Source organism: Bufo bufo, chromosome 2 (assembly GCF_905171765.1).
Source record: "Bufo bufo chromosome 2, aBufBuf1.1, whole genome shotgun sequence".
In the NCBI taxonomy this organism is placed as follows: Eukaryota; Metazoa; Chordata; class Amphibia; order Anura; family Bufonidae; genus Bufo; species Bufo bufo.
The window spans coordinates 189,243,180-189,262,112 of record NC_053390.1 but is presented as its reverse complement, the minus strand read 5'-3'; the positions used below and the strand labels follow the sequence as shown (position 1 = coordinate 189,262,112).

Genomic DNA, 18,933 nt, shown 5'->3' with positions numbered 1-18,933 from the left:
GCCGCGGACAAGAATCGAAAATGCTCTATATTTTTTTGCGGGGCCGAGGAATGGAACTGGGGATGCGGACAGCACATAGTGTGCTGTCTGCATCTTTTGAGGCCCCATTAAAATGAATGGGTCTGCACCTGTTCCACAAAATTGCAGAATGCATGCGGACAGGTTCATACGGACGTGTGACTGGAGCCTAATAGTGGAAGAGACAAGGAACTTGAAGGTTTGTTTTTAACCCTTTCATGACCAAGGGTCATTGATGCCCCAGTGTCCAGGTCAAAATTTACAAATCCGACATGTGTCCCTTTATGCGGTAATAACTTTGGAGCGCTTTTACTTATCCAAGCCATTCTGAGACTGTTTTCTCGTGACACACTGTACTTCATGATAGTCTGAAATTTGAGTCAATATATTTCCCCTTTATTTAGGAAAAAATCCCAAATTTACAAAAAAAAATTAAAAATTAGCAATTTTTAAAATTTCAATTTCTCTGCTTTTAAAACAGAAAGTGATACCTCATAAAATATTTATTACTCAACATTCCCCGTATGTCTACTTTATGTTGGCTTCATTTTGTAAATGTCATTTTATTTTTTTTAGGACGTTAGAAGGCTTAGAAGTTTAGAAGCAATTATTAAAATTTTTAAGAAAATTTCCAAAACCCAAGACCAGTTCAGGTCTGAAGTCACTTTGTGGGGCCTACATAGTGGAAACCCCCCTATAAATGACCCCATTGTAGAAACTACACCCCTCAAGTTACTCAAAACTGATTTTACAAACTTTGTTAACCCTTTAGGTGCTCCTCAAGAATTAAAGGAAAATGGAGATGAAATTTCTAAATTTCACTTTTTGGGCAGATTTTCCATTTTTTTCTTTAACATATTGAGGGTTAACAGCCAAACAAAACTCAATATTTATTACCCCGATTCTGCGGTTTACAGAAACACCCCACATGTGGTCATAAACTGCTGTACGGGCACACGGACTGTACACTGCACAGACTAACCAATCGGGTCGATCTCCGGCAAGGGACCACTCTGATTGGTCCCTTGCCGGCATTACTGCACAGTCCAGGGGCAGAAGCTTTAATCCAAGCGTTTTGCAGCACTTGGATTAAAGAGCTGCCATGATGTCTATACACGTGCTATCTGCACGGGGCATGTGCAAATAGCACGTATATAGCTGTATGGCAGTCGGGAAGGGGTTATAATCAGTGCCATACAACAGAAGTAGAATATTAAGGGCATGTATTAGTATTATAGTGGAGCCCTCTGATGATCAGTTTAGGTGCTGGGTGTCCACCCCCACGGATCTGCCAACAAGGCAGTTTATGGAAGCATCTGTTGGACCCATTGTACAGTAGGTGAACCCGATTTTGTGTCAATCTCGCCGTATTTCTCGGCGAGATTGAGCACATACGAGCCCCATCGCGGGAGCCAGCGCCGAGCTGGCTTGCCGCGATGGAGAGCAAGCGCGTCATAGAAGAGGCGGGAGATCCGACTTGGATTCCCGCCAATTCTACACGTGTGCGGCGTTTGTTATGAATCCTGAGGGGGAAGTCCCCGCCGGATTTTAAATAAAAATCCGGCCTGGGTCCCGCCCTCAGGAGCATACCGGGCCCTTAGGTCTGTTATGGGTTGTAAGGAGAGCCCCCCCTACGCCGAAAAAAACGGCGTAGGGGGTCCCCCTACAATCCATACCAGACCCGTATCCAAAGCACGCTACCCGGCCAGCCAGGAAGGGAGTGGGGACGAGCGAGCGCCCCCCCCCCCCCTCCTGAGCCGTACCAGGCTGCATGCCCTCAACATGGGGGGTTGGGTGCTCTGGGGCAGGGGGCGCACTGCGGCCCCCCCACCTCAGAGCACCCTGTCCCCATGTTGATGAGGACAGGGCCCCTTCCCGACAACCCTGGCCGTTGGTTGTCGGGGTATGCGGGCGGGAGGCTTAACGGAATCTGGGAGCCCCCTTTAATAAGGGGGGCCCCCAGATACCGGCCCCCCACCCTAAGTGAATGAGTATGGGGTACATCGTACCCCTACCCATTCACCTGCAAGAAAAGTGGTAAAAACACAAATAAACCACACAGTGTATTAAAATATTTTATTTTTCTGCTCCGGAGGCCGCCCCCTGTCTTCTTTATTAGCTCTTTTACCAGGGGGGGCTCTTCTTCTTCCGATATCCCGACGGGTCTTCTCCGCTATCCGGGGGGGGTCTTCTCAACTCTCCGGGGTTCTCCTTCTGTCTTCTCCTTCTGTCTTGTTGTCTCCTTCTGTCTTCTGTCTCCGGGGGGGGCTCTTCTTCTTCCGATATCCCGACGGGTCTTCTCCGCTATCCGGGGGGGTCTTCTCAACTCTTCGGGGTTCTCCTTCTGTCTTCTCCTTCTGTTCTTCTTCTGTCTTCTCCTTCCTTCTTGTTGTCTCGGCGCACCCCGGTTCTTCGTCTCGCGAGACTCGGCGCACCCCGATTCTTCTCTCTGTTGTTGACTCGGCGCACCCCGGTTCTTCGTCTCGCGAGACTCGGCGCACCCCGATTCTTCGTCTCGCGAGAACCGGGGTGCGCCGAGTCAACAACAGAGAGAAGAATCGGGGTGCGCCGAGTCTCGCGAGACGAAGAACCGGGGTGCGCCGAGACAACAAGAAGGAAGGAGAAGACAGAAGAAGAACAGAAGGAGAAGACAGAAGGAGAACCCCGAAGAGTTGAGAAGACCCCCCCGGATAGCGGAGAAGACCCGTCGGGATATCGGAAGAAGAAGAGCCCCCCCCCAGAGACAGAAGACAGAAGGAGACAACAAGACAGAAGGAGAAGACAGAAGGAGAACCCCGGAGAGTTGAGAAGACCCCCCCGGATAGCGGAGAAGACCCGTCGGGATATCGGAAGAAGAAGAGCCCCCCCCGGAGACAGAAGACAGAAGGAGACAACAAGACAGAAGGAGAAGACAGAAGGAGAACCCCGGAGAGTTGAGAAGACCCCCCCCGGATAGCGGAGAAGACCCGTCGGGATATCGGAAGAAGAAGAGCCCCCCCTGGTAAAAGAGCTAATAAAGAAGACAGGGGGCGGCCTCCGGAGCAGAAAAATAAAATATTTTAATACACTGTGTGGTTTATTTGTGTTTTTACCACTTTTCTTGCAGGTGAATGGGTAGGGGTACGATGTACCCCATACTCATTCACTTAGGGTGGGGGGCCGGTATCTGGGGGCCCCCCTTATTAAAGGGGGCTCCCAGATTCCGTTAAGCCTCCCGCCCGCATACCCCGACAACCAACGGCCAGGGTTGTCGGGAAGGGGCCCTGTCCTCATCAACATGGGGACAGGGTGCTCTGAGGTGGGGGGGCCGCAGTGCGCCCCCTGCCCCAGAGCACCCAACCCCCCATGTTGAGGGCATGCAGCCTGGTACGGCTCAGGAGGGGGGGGGGCGCTCGCTCGTCCCCACTCCCTTCCTGGCTGGCCGGGTAGCGTGCTTTGGATACGGGTCTGGTATGGATTGTAGGGGGACCCCCTACGCCGTTTTTTTCGGCGTAGGGGGGGCTCTCCTTACAACCCATAACAGACCTAAGGGCCCGGTATGCTCCTGAGGGCGGGACCCAGGCCGGATTTTTATTTAAAATCCGGCGGGGACTTCCCCCTCAGGATTCATAACAAACGCCGCACACGTGTAGAATTGGCGGGAATCCAAGTCGGATCTCCCGCCTCTTCTATGACGCGCTTGCTGGGATGTGCTGTCGCTATCCCAGTGAGTGCGAGATCTCGGCACCACGTCGCCGAGTATCAGCGCGACGCTGTCGTGCTGAAAACACAATGTCACAAACACCTACTGTATGTTGAAAATATTGGCTCCTGAGGCCATTGTATCTTGAGGGATCACTGTATTGGTGAACTGCTTCTTGTAAAAATCCATGAAAACACAGGAATGTAGTCATATACGATCTTTATTGCAGATTTTTCTACGCGGTTCTAGCGCAGCCATCACGCATGTCACCAGTGGTACAGCTAGATTAGTATAATGGTTTTAGAGAAATGGCGGATACAGTTGTATCCAATCTAAGTAATGCTCTGTGAACTAAGCAGCCAGGACTCCAGACTGACACACTGCAACAAACAACCAGAAAGAATCGGGTGGCTGGTGCACTTAGCTCAGACAGCACTGTCTACCCTCCTAATCTAAACAACGGTGTTTTCATTCACTGACAATAACCCCATATCATGAAAATAGGGAACAACTGAGTATATTAGAACATTTGCCATGCACTGACACAACGTATACTTGCTTTAAAGAGGACCTTTAACGGGTCCGGACATTATCATATAATTAGCGGGTTGTGTAGGGCATACTGATGGCATGTTACAGCGCTTACTATGTTTTCTATGCGCCGCTCTATTCGCCCGCTGTGCCCCCCGTATTGGTTTCCTGCCTGGTATGTAAATTCATACCTTCGGTACAGGGCGGGGGAGACGGCAGTGTTTCTCCTTCTCCCTGGCTGTGAGCTGGCCAATCACAGTGGAGAACGTCACAAAACCTCACCTCCTCCGTGGCTCTGACGCTCTCCGCTGCGATTGGACAGCTCACAGCCAGGGAGAAGGAGACACCCACTGAGAAACAGAGCTGTCTCCTCCTCCCTGTACCGATGGTATGAATTTACATAACAGGCGGGAAAAGTGAACGGGGGGCACAGCGGGCGAATGGAGCAGCGCATAGAAAACATAGTAAGCGCTGTAACATGCCATCAGTATGCCCTACACAACCCGCTAGTTGTATGATAATGTCGGGACCCGTGAAAGGTCCTCTTTAAAGGGGTTTTCCAGGATTTAAAAATTGATCCTCTGGATAGGTCATCAGATCGGCAGGTGTCCAACAACCGCCACCCTGCTGATCAGCTGTTTGAAGAGAAGGTTGCACTTGTGCCAGCGCTACCTTCTCTTCATTGTTTACCTGCTCGATGCTGACATCACAGCAGAGAGCAGATGTAATCACAAGCCGTCCCGTTCACTTCTATGGGACGGCTCATTCCTATTCAAGCGTATACTACAGAAGTGAATGGGATGGCTTGTAATTACACCTGCTCACCGCTGAGATGTTGATGGCGAGCAGGTAAACAATGAAGAGAAGCCTGCGCTGGCATGGAATGCGGCCTTCTCTTTGACCAGCTGATCGGCAGGGGTCCCCGGCGTCGGATCTGCCATGAGGATAAGTCATTAATATTAAAATCCAGGAAAACCCCTTTAAATACTATGTTATTTCATGCCAGGAACACACTGATTCTACCTGGTGGCACTGGGGTGGCGATAGCTGTAGCAGCTGCGTTTGATGTCCCCAAGGTGCTGGGAGGAGGAGTGCCAGGGGGAGTTGTCTCAATGCCGCTCTCTTCCATCATTTTCTGTGATGGGGCACTGTAAGTAAAGACCGATTAGACTAGATACGACTTAGGATGGGTTCACATCAGCATTATGGATTCAGTTTTTGTTTTCAGTTATAACATGGTGTCAGGGATTGCTCTCTGAAGCAGGGCGGCAGTGACAGATTCTGGTGCAAACAGGATAAAGTTCAAATCAGGTTCCACTTTATTGTGGCAAAAACAGCAGAAATAAATAGCCTTTACACTTTCGCCAACAAAACTTAACACAAATCCTGCTCGTCTGAGCACTAACTAAGGCTACTTTCACACTCGCGTCTGGTGCGGATCCATCATGGATCTGCACAAACGCTTCCGTTCAGATAATACAAGCGCATGCATCCGTTCAGAATGGATCAGTTTATATTATCTGTAACATAGCCAAAACGGATCCGTCTACAACACCATTGAAAGTCAGAGGAGGACGGATCCGTTTTCTATTGTTCCAGATTGTGTCAGTGAAAACGGATCCGTCTCCATTGACTTACATTGTGTGTCAGGACGGATCCGTTTGCCTCCGCATCGTCAGGCGGACACCAAAACGCTGCAAGCAGCGTTTTGGTGTCCGCCTCCAGAGCGGAATGGAGGCGGAACGGAGGCAAACTGATGCATTCTGAACGGATCCTTATCCATTCAGAATGCATTGTACTTGGACCGCTTGTGAGAGCCCTGAACGGATCTCACAAACGGAAACCAAAACGCCAGTGTGAAAGTAGCCTTATACAGATAGTATCTGCCTCACCTATAAAACACAGGTCACACAGGGCATCAGGTTTTTTCTTTAGTCAGGACAGCAGCCAGCCTCCTGGACTTCTCACCTGACATCACTTCCCCCAGACTGAAAGCCTGGGACAGGTTTTTTATTTCCCCTTAATGATCGCAGCTGGCTACACCTGGAGATCCCTCAGGCTAGGGGAAAACCTGCCCTGGAATGGGGTGGACTGGGGAGGTCCCTCTACCAAGCCTACCTTCCCCAGTCCAATAAAGTACGTGTGGCAAAAAAGGGAGAGGCGCTCATAGGGTAGTATGAAAATTTAAAGGGTATTTAGAAACAAAAGGTGCCAATTATTGTGCTCACCTTTCAATGTTGTGCCCCAAAAAGGCACAATACTCGTGAGAGCGGTGGGTCAGTGCTGCCGGTACCTCTCAATCCTCGTAAGTGGAGTGGCCGGTTCTCCGGAGGAGTGATGTGAGATTCAGTGGGGGGGATATGTACCAGAAACAGTACAAAAATGGGATACCTTCTCGGCGCAAACACGACCTCAATGGATGTTTTAAAAAACTATTTTTATTAGGTAATAAGCGACAAAGGCGTTTCGGAGTAAATATACCCCTTTCTCAAGTCTAAAAAACATAATGTTTGGTATCCGGTGACAAAGTGATAAAAGGTGTATTGATACCAAGAGCATGTCAAGAAAAAAGGATGTTCAATGCATAAATGAGAATAAATAATTAAAAAACATTACTTGAATAAATTTCAAATAGGTAAGGTACAATTCATACAATGCATAAAATATCATAGATATTGTCACGACTGTGACTGATCCAGACAGGTCTGGGAGGAGAAGGTCGCAGCGACTTGCTACTCGCGATAGCTTGTGAGTTTGCTCCGTGGTTCAGGGTATGTCATCTGGGTTTTGCCTTGTGAACCTTTTTGTCCTGACTGGGAGTTTGTAGGCATCCTTCTCAGGTGAGTCCTGTCTGCCACTCCCAGCTACTATATTAGTTTCACTTTCACTTGCAGTCATTGCCAGATATAGTCTTCACTTCCAGTTCTATTCTGACCTTTGAAGGAGATCGTTTTATGGTGTTGCTGTGGAGCTCTTGTCCGGCGTGGACTGTCATGATTGGGATCGCCTTCTCTGCTCGTGACTGGATAAGTCTATCTCTTATATAGTTTATTTGTTGCTGTCTTCTCCTGCTGTTCTCCTAGACATGAGTGATGGTGACTAGCGCTCCCATCGGCCGTTCCCCACTCTAGGCTTTTTAGGGTGACGGAGGGTTTAGGCATCCAGCTCGCCGCACGCGTTCACACCCCGTCTAGGGTATCAGGGCAGACAGGTGCCAGCTTAGGGTTACCAGGGGTGGCCATACTATTCCCATCCGTAGATAAGGGTCCCCTTTCCCCTCTGTCTGGTGCGACACGACTGCTGCTGGGGTAGCGGTCGTGACAGATATACAGTAAACAATGCAAGGAGGGCGCAGGTCGACTGTCAGCGATATAGCGCCCTCCTTGAATTGGCGACCGTGTGATAATAACACTTGGTACTGGTCGCTGGATAGTACGGTATAGTTTAAGTCACATGTAGTGAGGAGATTTGCTACAAGAAAATTGTCGGAAAATGCAGGGTAAAATGGTACACTAAAGTCCTACATGATGAGGGGGGAAACCTGTGGGGTCAGTGCTGATGCAGAGAGTGTAGCTTCTCACATGTGGATAATCCAAACTGTGGAATAATTTGATGCATGTGAAAAATAGGAAAATGTAATGGGTCAAAGGAAATGACCAGTGATAATTCCACAAGGGGACACTAGGGGCATATTCTCAAGGTCATAATACACAATAGGAGGCTGGATTAAGCTTTCATAATAATAATAATAATATAATAATAATAATAATAATACACCAAGGGAGGCTGAAGGTAGAGTGTCAAGATAATAGTACAAATGCTGGGTTGTACTGTCAGGTTAATAATAACAGGAGGCTGGGGTATAATGGCAGGTATTAGTGCAAAGGAGGAGATTGGGCTATAGTACAATGGAATGCATATAGAAAGGAGGGAAAATGAAAGGATTATACACTGCTCAAAAAAATAAAGGGAACACTTAAACAACACAATGTAACTCCAAGTCAATCACACTTCTGTGAAATCAAACTGTCCACTTAGGAAGCAACACTGAGTGACAATCAATTTCACATACTGTTGTGCAAATTGGATAGACAACAGGGGGAAATTATAGGCAATTAGCAAGACACCCCCAATAAAGGAGTGGTTCTGCATGTGGTGACCACAGACCACTTCTCAGTTCCTATGCTTCCTGGCTGATGTTTTGGTCACTTTTGAATGCTGGCGGTGCTTTCACTCTAGTGGTAGCATGAGACAGAGTCTACAACCCACACAAGTGGCTCAGGTAGTGCAGCTTATCCAGGATGGCACATCAATGCGAGCTGTGGCAAGAAGGTTTGCTGTGTCTGTCAGCGTAGTGTCCACAGCATGGAGGCGCTACCAGGAGACAGGCCAGTACATCAGGAGACGTGGAGGAGGCCAACAACCCAGCAGCAGGACCGCTACCTCTGCCTTTGTGCAAGGAGGAACAGGAGGAGCACTGCCAGAGCCCTGCAAAATGACCTCCAGCAGGCCACGAATGTGCATGTGTCTGCTCAAATGGTCAGAAACAGACTCCATGAGGGTGATATGAGGGCCCGACGTCCACAGCCCAACACCGTGCAGGACGTTTGGCATTTGCCAGAGAACACCAAGATTGGCAAATTCGCCACTGGCGCCCTGTGCTCTTCACAGATGAAAGCAGGTTCACACTGAGCACATGTGACAGACGTGACAGAGTCTGGAGACGCCGTGGAGAACGTTCTGCTGCCTGCAACATCCTCCAGCATGACCGGTTTGGCATTGGGTCAGTAATGGTGTGGGGTGGCATTTCTTTGGAGGGCCGCAGAGCCCTCCATGTGCTCGCCAGAGGTAGCCTGACTGCCATTAGGTACCGAGATGAGATCCTCAGACCCCTTGTGAGACCATATGCTGGTGCGGTTGGCCCTGGGTTCCTCCTAATGCAAGACAATGCTAGACCTCATGTGGCTGGAGTGTGTCAGCAGTTCCTGCAAGACGAAGGCATTGATGCTATGGACTGGCCCGCCCGTTCCCCAGACCTGAATCCAATTGAGCACATCTGGGACATCATGTCTCGCTCTATCCACCAACGTCATGTTGCACCACAGACTGTCCAGGAGTTGGCAGATGCTTTAGTCCAGGTCTGGGAGGAGATCCCTCAGGAGACCGTCCGCCACCTCATCAGGAGCATGCACAGGCGTTGTAGGGAGGTCATACAGGCACGTGGAGGCCACACACACTACTGAGCCTCATTTTGACTTGTTTTAAGGACATTACATCAAAGTTTGATCAGCCTGTAGTGTGTTTTTCCACTTTAATTTTGAGTGGGACTCCAAATCCAGACCTCCATGGGTTGAAAAATTTGATTTCCATTTTTTTTTTTTTTGTGTGATTTTGTTGTCAGCACATTCAACTATGTAAAGAACAAAGTATTTCAGAAGAATATTTAATTAACTCAGATCTAGGATGTGTTAATTTTGTGTTCCCTTTATTTTTTTGAGCAGTGTATAACAGGGGGTGTTGTTCCAGAGGCTGTTACAACAGAAGGGACTGAGATATTATACTGTATCTAGTGTATTGGAAGAGAGAGGAAAGCTACAAGAACGGCACCTGTGGGATCCAAACAACTGCAGGTAGCGCGGCCCATTCACGTGTGTGCGAAAGCGCGCGTTCAAGAGCCGGGGGAAAGGGGGCGGGGTCTTAGACTGACAGCTGGCTGATCCGAAGCTGTCTTGTGCTGGATGTGCGCGCTCAATATCAGAGCGCAGCGGCTCATTCAGTCTGTTAGGATGAGAGTATATGGATGGATGGAGAAGAGGGAAGGAGTGTGTGTAATGGGATCTGAGGGGGAACTTAATCAAAGGACGGAAGAGACATGCTATCTAGAGAATAATGGAAGGGATTGAGGTATCGAGGGGGGGGGGTATGGTGAACGAAAATGGATTGTGAAGAGTAGGTGATGCTGAGAGGGGATATGGCTGTATGTGGTTGAAGGACAAGGAGCTGGATGATGTATGGGGATGGTAGATGGTGGGAATACTGAGTGGGTCAGACGATGCAGATTTGGGAATGATGAGGGGTATGAGAAAATGAACCTGTGGAAACTGGCTAGGGGAATGATGGAGACGAGAAATGAGCTGGAACCAACCAGTGTGTTGGTTAGAATAGGTGGACCAACCGGAAAGGGGGGGGGGGGGAATGGGGATAGATCGAAAGATCAATTAGAGGGATGGGAGGACACTAGGGAAGGGGCAGACAGTTGGGGGGGAGTAGCAGGAAGTGGGTGGAATTAAATGGTTGTTAGGATGGTCCCAGGGTGAAAAAACTGGTGCGGAGAACCTTATTGAGGTGGAGGATCAGGCATTATTTAGAAACAGTTACTCTCAAGGGATTCATTCATTCATTCATATAAGGTTTCTAATGTTTGCAACTTGAAGATCCAAAACATTTATTTTCATCTCAGTTTTTGGTAACGATTAGCGTAAGTGGCAGGAATGTGTTCAATCGGTGTTATAGAAAGATCTGCGGGGGTCCTTGTTGTGAGCTTGAAAGAAATGTCATTCGTTATATTCCAACGATGTTGTTAATTGTTAATTTTTTTCCTTTAGGGTCAGGGTAGTGCGGCCTATATACTGTAGTCCACGTGTGCATTCCACATACGTGGAGGAACAGTTCAAGAAATATTTGATCTCAAATTTTTCTCCAGTGGTATTGCTTGAAAACTTAGTGACTCGGGAGGAAATATTGGGACATTTGCACGGACGGTGTCCACATTTATAGCTTCGAGGACTTGTGGAAATAAGGTGGTAGGATGTGATCGGTCCTGTTTCTTATCCCGTAACCGGCTAGGAGCAATGAGATTTTTGAGGGTTTGAGCCGTCCTAAAGGTAATTTGGGGTCTTGGTCGGATGTGTTTTTTCAGAAACTGATCTGCTTGTAAGATGGACCAATGCTTGTTGAGGATGTTCCGCAGGATATTGTGGTTGATGTTGTATGTGGTGATTAAGTTGGATCTGAAATTCTCAGTGGCTTTTTTGGATCAACTTGTTCCTTTTTTCTTAAGGAGAGGCAAATCTTCCTGAGTGTGTCCATGTGTCCGTTGGTAAGCCGCTTCTATGATCTTACTGGGATATCCTTTGTTTTGGAATCTCCTTTTAATGATCTGGCTCTGATGTCTGAAGTCCACATCGTTTGTGCAATTTCTGCGGATACGCTTGAATTGGCAAAATGGAATATTGTTTTTCCATTTCTTATGGTGGGCACTTTGATAGTCTAGATAACTGTTGCCATCTACTTTCTTAAAGAAAATTCTGGTTTCTATAGATTTTCTTTCAGAACAGAGGACCAAATCTAAATATTCTATAGCTACTTTGGAGTGGTTTGCCGTAAAGGTGAGGTTAAAGGTGTTGTTATTCAGATGAGAAGTGAAGTTGTTGGCATCGTCCAGGCTTCCGTCCCTGATTAGTAGCAAATCATCAATGTACCGCCTGTAAAATATCAACTTATTGCACCATGGGTGTTCATTGTAAATGAATTGTTCCTCAAATACTCCCATATATAAATTTGAGAAGCTCAGCACGAAATGCGTACCCATTGCGGTTCCTTTCGTTTGCTTATATATTTTATTTTCAAAGGTAAAGATGTTATGGTTTAAGATAGTTTATTGCGTCCAATATAAATTGGTTTTGGGAAGCAGGTAGGGTCCTATCTTGCTGTAGGAAGTGCTGTATGGCATTTATTCCTGCTGTGTGTGGGATGTTTGAATATAATGCTGAGACATCCAATGTTGTCCAAACGTAGGAGTCCTTCCATTCAATTTCCTTGAGAAGGGAAATTAGACTTGCTGAATCCTTTAAATATGACAGTAATTAAATGACGTACTTCTCTAACAAAATATCTATATAGTGGGACAAATTACAAGTTAAGGAGGATGTGCCGGAGATAATTGGTGTCCCTGGTGGATTAATTATGGATTTATGTACCTTAGGTAAGTGATAGAATAATGCTAGGTTCGGGTGTTCCACTAAGATATACTCTTTTACATTTTTTGATAGTATTTGTTGCTTCTCGGCGGCTTCCAGTAATTGTGCCAGTTTCTTTGCATCCTCTTTAAGTGGATTTTCTTTCAAGATTTCGTAATACTCTTCATCTTTCAAGATTTTGTGTGCTTCGGCTAGATAATCATTTCTATCTTGTATCACAATGCCACCTCCTTTGTCTGCACTTATGATGATTGACTCGTTGGTTATAATGTTCTTTAGGGCATTCTTTTCCTTTCTAAGGTTGTTAGGAATGTTCAGGTCTTTATTGATGGTCCCGAGTGGTCTTTGGTGACGAGGGCGGCGAATGTTTCTATATGGCTGCCTCTGTGGTGTATAGGGTTAAACGTAGATTTTGGTTTTAGTCCCGTATTGATGGCTTTCAGTGTCCCATCGGGAGCTGTTGGAACATTCTCAGATGTGGCTTGTGATGTAATTTTCCGTTTTTGTGCTTGGATTTCAAAATGTCGGTTTAACGTTAATTTCCAAATAAATGTGTTTAGGTCTACAAATAGCTCAAATTCATAAAATTTACCTGTGGGGCAAAAAGAGAGGCCTTTCTGTAATAGATTGGTCACTATGTCGCTTAGTAAATGTGAGGATAAGTGGAAAATTCGGACTAGACTGTTATCTGGTTTCTCTTGGGACTCACAGTATTCATCTCCGTTTTCTTGGGGATTTGTGCTCCTATTTGATCTCGATTTCCCTCCCTGTCGTCCTCTTCTAGGCTTATTCTTCTTTTTAGTCCCCTATTTAGGGCGGGTCGTAAGAAGTCCGTAATCATAGTGGTCCCTGATGGTTGCTGTAGGGCATAAGTTGCTTCCGGGATCAGGGACCCGGGTAAGGATAAAAAAAGACTGAAGACCAATGTGATCTGGATAGTCCTGAGTACTGGTATTATGGATAGTGATGAGGGAATCTTCAGACAGCACAGAAAGATTGTTATCATCTACTGTGTGGCTCACAGTTGGTATCAGTGTGGTTGAAACAGTTGGCAGGGTGGTCGCAGTCCGGCGGACGTTGCAGATCCAAAGGTGGTGGGAGGAAAGTTGAGACGATCAATAGATTGGTCATTAGTCTCTAAAATGGGTGGCATAGTAGGATGGTTATTTTCAATAGACCACTGAATTTGTGGTGGTCTTGAGTTTGAGGGTACAGATGCGGTGGGTTTAGGATTTAGGGTGAGGGAAGCGAGGTGTGGTGTGATGTGGAATGTACTTTAGGGGCGGGGCTATGGTGCCCGTATGTGGGTTTATTTGAAGGTTTCTTCCTATTGCTGTTGAGGAAGGTATTTCTCTGGTAGTGCTTTTTGGTGGTGTCTCGATCTCAAGAACGTCTCGGTATCGGGAGTACTTTAGGCAGATGGGTATGTAATTGTAAGGCTTCTGTCGATTGCGTGGGTATCAGGGCTGGGTGGGACATGGACTGAGCTATATTATGTGATGGTAACGTGGGTCCTTGAAAATCTGTTGTGTGTTGGTTACTTGGTCGGTTTAGCCAAAATTTGATGTTATTTGTGTGAAAGTTGGTCCTATCTCTATTTAGCTTAGTGGATTTGGTTTCTATTGTTTCTTTTTCATATTGGAGAACCCTGGTAGTGATGAGCCGATCAAACTTAATGAAGTCATTATGTGTTGTATATTGAGCGAGGTTGGCTACTTGTTTATCTACCTGTATTTTTAATGTGTCACATAGTTGTTTTCGTTTATTGTGGAGCCTATCAAGCATGCCACGGGCACATGTCAACATATATTCGTCCCATTCTTTGGAAAAGATGGGGTCATTTTTTAAAGTGCTTTCAAATCCTAATCTCAGACGTCTGGGGACGAGGTTTTCTTTTAGATATATTTCCAATAGTAGACAGTCCATATGATGCTGGATCTCTTCCTTCTATAGCTTCTCTAGACCAAAGGATAGATGAAGTAGGTCTTTGGAGTATCCAGACATTTCTTTCAAGCTCACAACAAGGACCCCACAGATCTTTCTATAACACCAATTGAACACATTCCTGCCACTCACGCTAATCGTTACCAAAAACTGAGACGAAAATAAATGTTTTGGATCTTCAAGTTGCAAACATTAGAACCTTACGGCCTGAATGAATCCCTTGAGAGTAACGGTTTCTAAATAATGCCTGATCCTCCACCCCAAGAAGGTTCTCTGCACCAGTTTTTTCACCCTGGGACAGTCCTAACCACTATTTAATTCCACCCACTTCCTGCTACTCCCCCCAACTGTCTGCCCCGTCCCTAGTGTCCTCCCATCCCTCCAATTGATCTTTCATTCCATCCCCCCCCCCCCCCCTTCCGGTTGGTCCACCTATTCTAACCAACACACTGGTTGGTTCAAGCTCATTTCTCGTCTCCATCATTCCCCTAGCCAGTTTCCACAGGTTCATTTTCTCATACCCCTCATCATTCCCAAATCTGCATCGTCTGACCCACTCAGTATTCCCACAATCTACCGTCCCCCTACTCCCCCATACATCATCCAGCTCCTTGTCCTTCAACCACAGGGGGGCGTGGCTGGGCTCCAGAACGGTTAGTACAGCCCCTTGGGCTCCTTACCAGGCTCATTTACATATCTATAAAATAAAAATTAAACAATAAAAGCACACAGCGCTATGGGACAGGTATATTGCGGACATGCTAGCGGTGATCTAGCCGTGCATGTCCGCAGCTCTATAGGCTAAAACGAGGTGATAGAATCCCTTTAAACTATACCGTACTATCCAGCGACCCGTACCAAGTGTTATTATCACACGGTTGCCAATTCAAGGAGGGCGCTATATCACTGACAGTCGACCTGCGCCCTCCTTGCATTGTTTACTGTATAGCTATGATATTTTATGTATTGTATGAATTGTACCTTACCTATTTGAAATTTATTCAAGTAATGTTTTTAATTATTCATTCTCATTTATGCATTGAACATCCTTTTTTCTTGACATGCTCTTGGTATCAATACACCTTTTATCACTATATGTCACCGGTAACCAAACATTATGTTTTTTAGACTTGAGAAAGGGGTATATTTACTCCGAAACGCATTGTCGCTTATTACCTAATAAAAAATTAGTTTTTAAAAAACATACATTGAGGTCGTGTTTGCGCCGAGAAGGTATCCCATTTTTGTATTGTTTCTGGTACATATCCCCCCACTGAACCAGTCCAATAAAATCCAGCCTATTAACTACTAAAGAAAATAGCTTCAGCAACTATATTTCCTGAAGCCACCAGCACCATTCTGGATCTTAGGCTACGTTCACACTTGCGTTCGGAGTGGATCCGTCTGATGTTTCATCAGACGGATCCGCTCCGATAATGCAGACGTTCGCATCCGTTCAGAACGGATGCGTCTGCATTAAAACTTAGAAAATTTTCTAAGTGTGAAAGTTGTCTGAGCGGATCCGTTCAGACTTTACATTGTAAGTCAATGGGGAACGGATCCGCTTGAAGATTGAGCCATATGGTGTCATCTTCAAGCGGATCCGCCCTCATTGACTTACATTGTAAGTCTGGACGGATCCGCTCGCCTCCGCACGGCCAGGCGGACACCCGAACGCTGCAAGCAGCGTTCAGGTGTCCGCTCACTGAGCGGAGCGGAGGCTGAATGCTGGCAGGCGGATGCATTCTCAGTGGATCCGCCTCCACTGAGAATGCATTGGGGCCAGACGGATGCGTTCGGGGCCGCTCGTGAGCCCCTTCAAACGGTGCGCACGAGCGGACACCCGAACGCTAGTGTGAAAGTAGCCTTACTTACCTCACGCAGTTGAGGAACCTGGGTGAGATATACACCCCTCCCAGGACTTTACCATATACTTTCCTGTTCACATTACCACAATCGTTCTAACGGAAAATAACGGACTCCATAAGACGGAAGTCAAAACGGAAGCCTTTAAGAGGCATTCCGTTTTGATCCTTCATAGTACAAGTCTTTGGGCAGCAGAACGGATCCATTCTGGTTTCCATTATGCAGGTGTCCAGTCCAACATAATGGAAACCAGATCGGTTCTGCTGCCCATAGACTTATATTATGACGAAATGCAAAACGGAAGTCTTTAAAAGGCATTTCGTTTTGCTTTCCGTCATAATAGAAGTCTATGGGAATCATAACAGATCCGTCCCGTTCCCGTTGACAGGACTTTGTTTTCCATCTTGCATAACAGGAACCAGACGGATGCGTTATGCTTCCCCATAGACTTCTATTATGACGGATCAAAACGGAATGCCTCCTAAAGGCTTCCGTTTTGACTTACGTCTTATGGATTCCGTTATAACCATGTTATAATGGAAACTAAGAACGGAATCCGGTACGCAGATGTGAGCCCACCCTTACATACACACGCAGTACAGTTCTGGCCTAGTATTCTCACACATTGCACTTACTAAACTTTTTGGGTACCTGGGCCAATGGCAAGTGCTTTTTAGGGGTTGGAGACCTCTTTTAATGTTCTTTATAATTGCATGTTACTGTATGTTCTTGATATATCTCACATGGCTAGGACTTTTCTATGCCTTCTTCAAAATCTAACTAGGTGGGCAACTCACCCTGGTGAAACCAGCTTTCTAGAACCTCGGGAGGATGTTCACATAGCAGTATTGCAGTATTTGGGAGGTTTTTTTGTTTTTGTTTTTTAACACGGAAATATGGCACAGATATTAAATTCATGTCAGAAAAAAACTGATGGCCATTCTTGGCATAGTTTTTTCCCCCAAGATTGATTATGCCCTTAAAGGGGTTGTCCAGGCTGTAGACATTGATGATCCAGGATAGGGGGTGGCCCAACTCTCGGCACCCCCATTGACCGACTGTTTTGGGGGCGGCCACTGAAACCATACAGTGTATGATATGGAGCTGGAGGCAGACAGCTCGGTGTACTGGCCATACTGCAGCTCAGCTTCCATTCAAGTGACCGGGAGCCTGAGGACAGGTCTTCACTATCTGCAGCCCGGCCAACCCCTTTAATGTCATTCCATCCATATTAAAGGGGTATTCCGCTATTAGATCAGTGGGGATCCTACGGCAGCGACCCCCACTGATCACAAGAACCGTGTACATCCTCTGAAATGAACGGAGCAGCAGGTCGCACATGCGCATGGCCGCTCCATTCATTCAGAGTACACGGTGCTCGCCTATCTGTGGAATAACCACAGAAATGAATGGAGCATGGCACTATTCACTTCAGGGGGACTGCAGGGGGTACGGGGCCCCCATTCTCGTGACTGGTGGGGGTCGTAGTGGTAGGACCCCCACCAATCTAAGAGTTATCCCCTAGCCTAGCCCATTAACTGCAGCGATATACCTTGCATTGAAAACAGTGGGTGGCTGACACCACACCAAAATCCCACAGTGTGAACAGGCCCTTGGACCAGTCTCAGTGCATCGGATTTGCTGATGGGGGTCAGATTAGATCATGTACAAATGTCAACACATCCCAATTAGAGGAACAGGGGGCTGTTTATTAAAGGGTCAGTCTACCGCTGTCTCCCAACTCCCAGCAAACCCTCTGACACAAGCAGTGAAATCAAAGCTGAACAAGCCCTTCCATTCTGGTGGAACCCAGGGTGACTACTGGCTGCCCGAGCACAGACATGACTGCCACTACATTGTGACTACATTTCCCAGAATCCCTCGCACCCCGGTCCTTGCTGACACGTTATACCTCCCTCCCGCCCTGGACGTTCTCTGTATAATGGAGTTATGAGGCGGCGGTGAATGTATAGCCGGGAGGACAGTGCTGCGGGTGCTCTGCCCGTCACCTCACCTGTGCACGGCCGCTCCGCTGACTGCAGCACCTCCCGGATCCCTCCGCTGTGTAACGGGATACCCTGCAGCAGCCGGTTACCGCTTCCACCGACCGGCATGTAATATGTCCGCCGCTGTGCTGCTGACGGTAGCGCTGCCACGTAACCCGGACTAGGCGGAGAGAGCTGGACCCAGGCCGGGGGCGTGTCTACAGCGTGGGATCCCGGGAGCCGGGTGTGACGGGGACGCCGTGATGCGGACGTGTGCGCACTGAGGGGAGGGCGCCATGCCGCTGGTTGTAGTGAGGATGGGGAAGGAGGGCACGGCCTGGGCACTGAGCAGCCGCTGTCAGGGGGCCTGTGCGGGGACTGCACACTGCTGAGGGGGAGACTACTGCCACCTTACACTGCTGAGGGGGAGACAACTGCCACCGTACACTGCTGAGGGGAGACTACAGCACCCAGGGTACACTGCTGAGGGGAGACTACAGCGCCCAGCGTACACTGCTGAGGGGGAGACTACAGCGCCCAGCGTTCACTGCTGAGGGGGAGACTACAGCACCCAGCGTACACTGCTGAGGGGGAGACTACAGCACCCAGCGTACACTGCTGAGGGGGAGACTACAGCACCCAGCGTACACTGCTGAGGGGGAGACTACAGCACCCAGCGTACACTGCTGAGGGGGAGACTACAGCGCCCAGCGTACACTGCTGAGGGGGAGACTACAGCGCCCAGCGTACACTGCTGAGGGGGAGACTACAGCACCCAGCGTACACTGCTGAGGGGGAGACTACAGCGCCCAGCGTACACTGCTGAGGGGGAGACTACAGCACCCAGCGTACACTGCTGAGGGGGAGACTACAGCACCCAGCGTACACTGCTGAGGGGGAGACTACAGCGCCCAGCGTACACTGCTGA

At 47.8% G+C, this 18,933-nt stretch overlaps 1 protein-coding gene across 1 annotated transcript in view; it reads right to left on the bottom strand.

The window, feature by feature from the left end:
• The window catches only part of PRRC1 (proline rich coiled-coil 1), a 35,851-nt gene extending 17,570 nt beyond the window's left edge, over positions 1 to 18,281 (bottom strand). The window contains exons 1-2 of the mRNA XM_040415979.1: positions 18,035 to 18,281; positions 5,255 to 5,379 (exon numbers count right to left, since the gene is read on the bottom strand). Of these exons, the coding sequence (XP_040271913.1) occupies positions 5,255 to 5,363 (109 nt within the window). The 5' untranslated portion in view covers positions 5,364 to 5,379; positions 18,035 to 18,281. The remainder of the gene's footprint in view (positions 1 to 5,254; positions 5,380 to 18,034) is intronic.
• Positions 18,282 to 18,933: the final 652 nt, after the last annotated feature.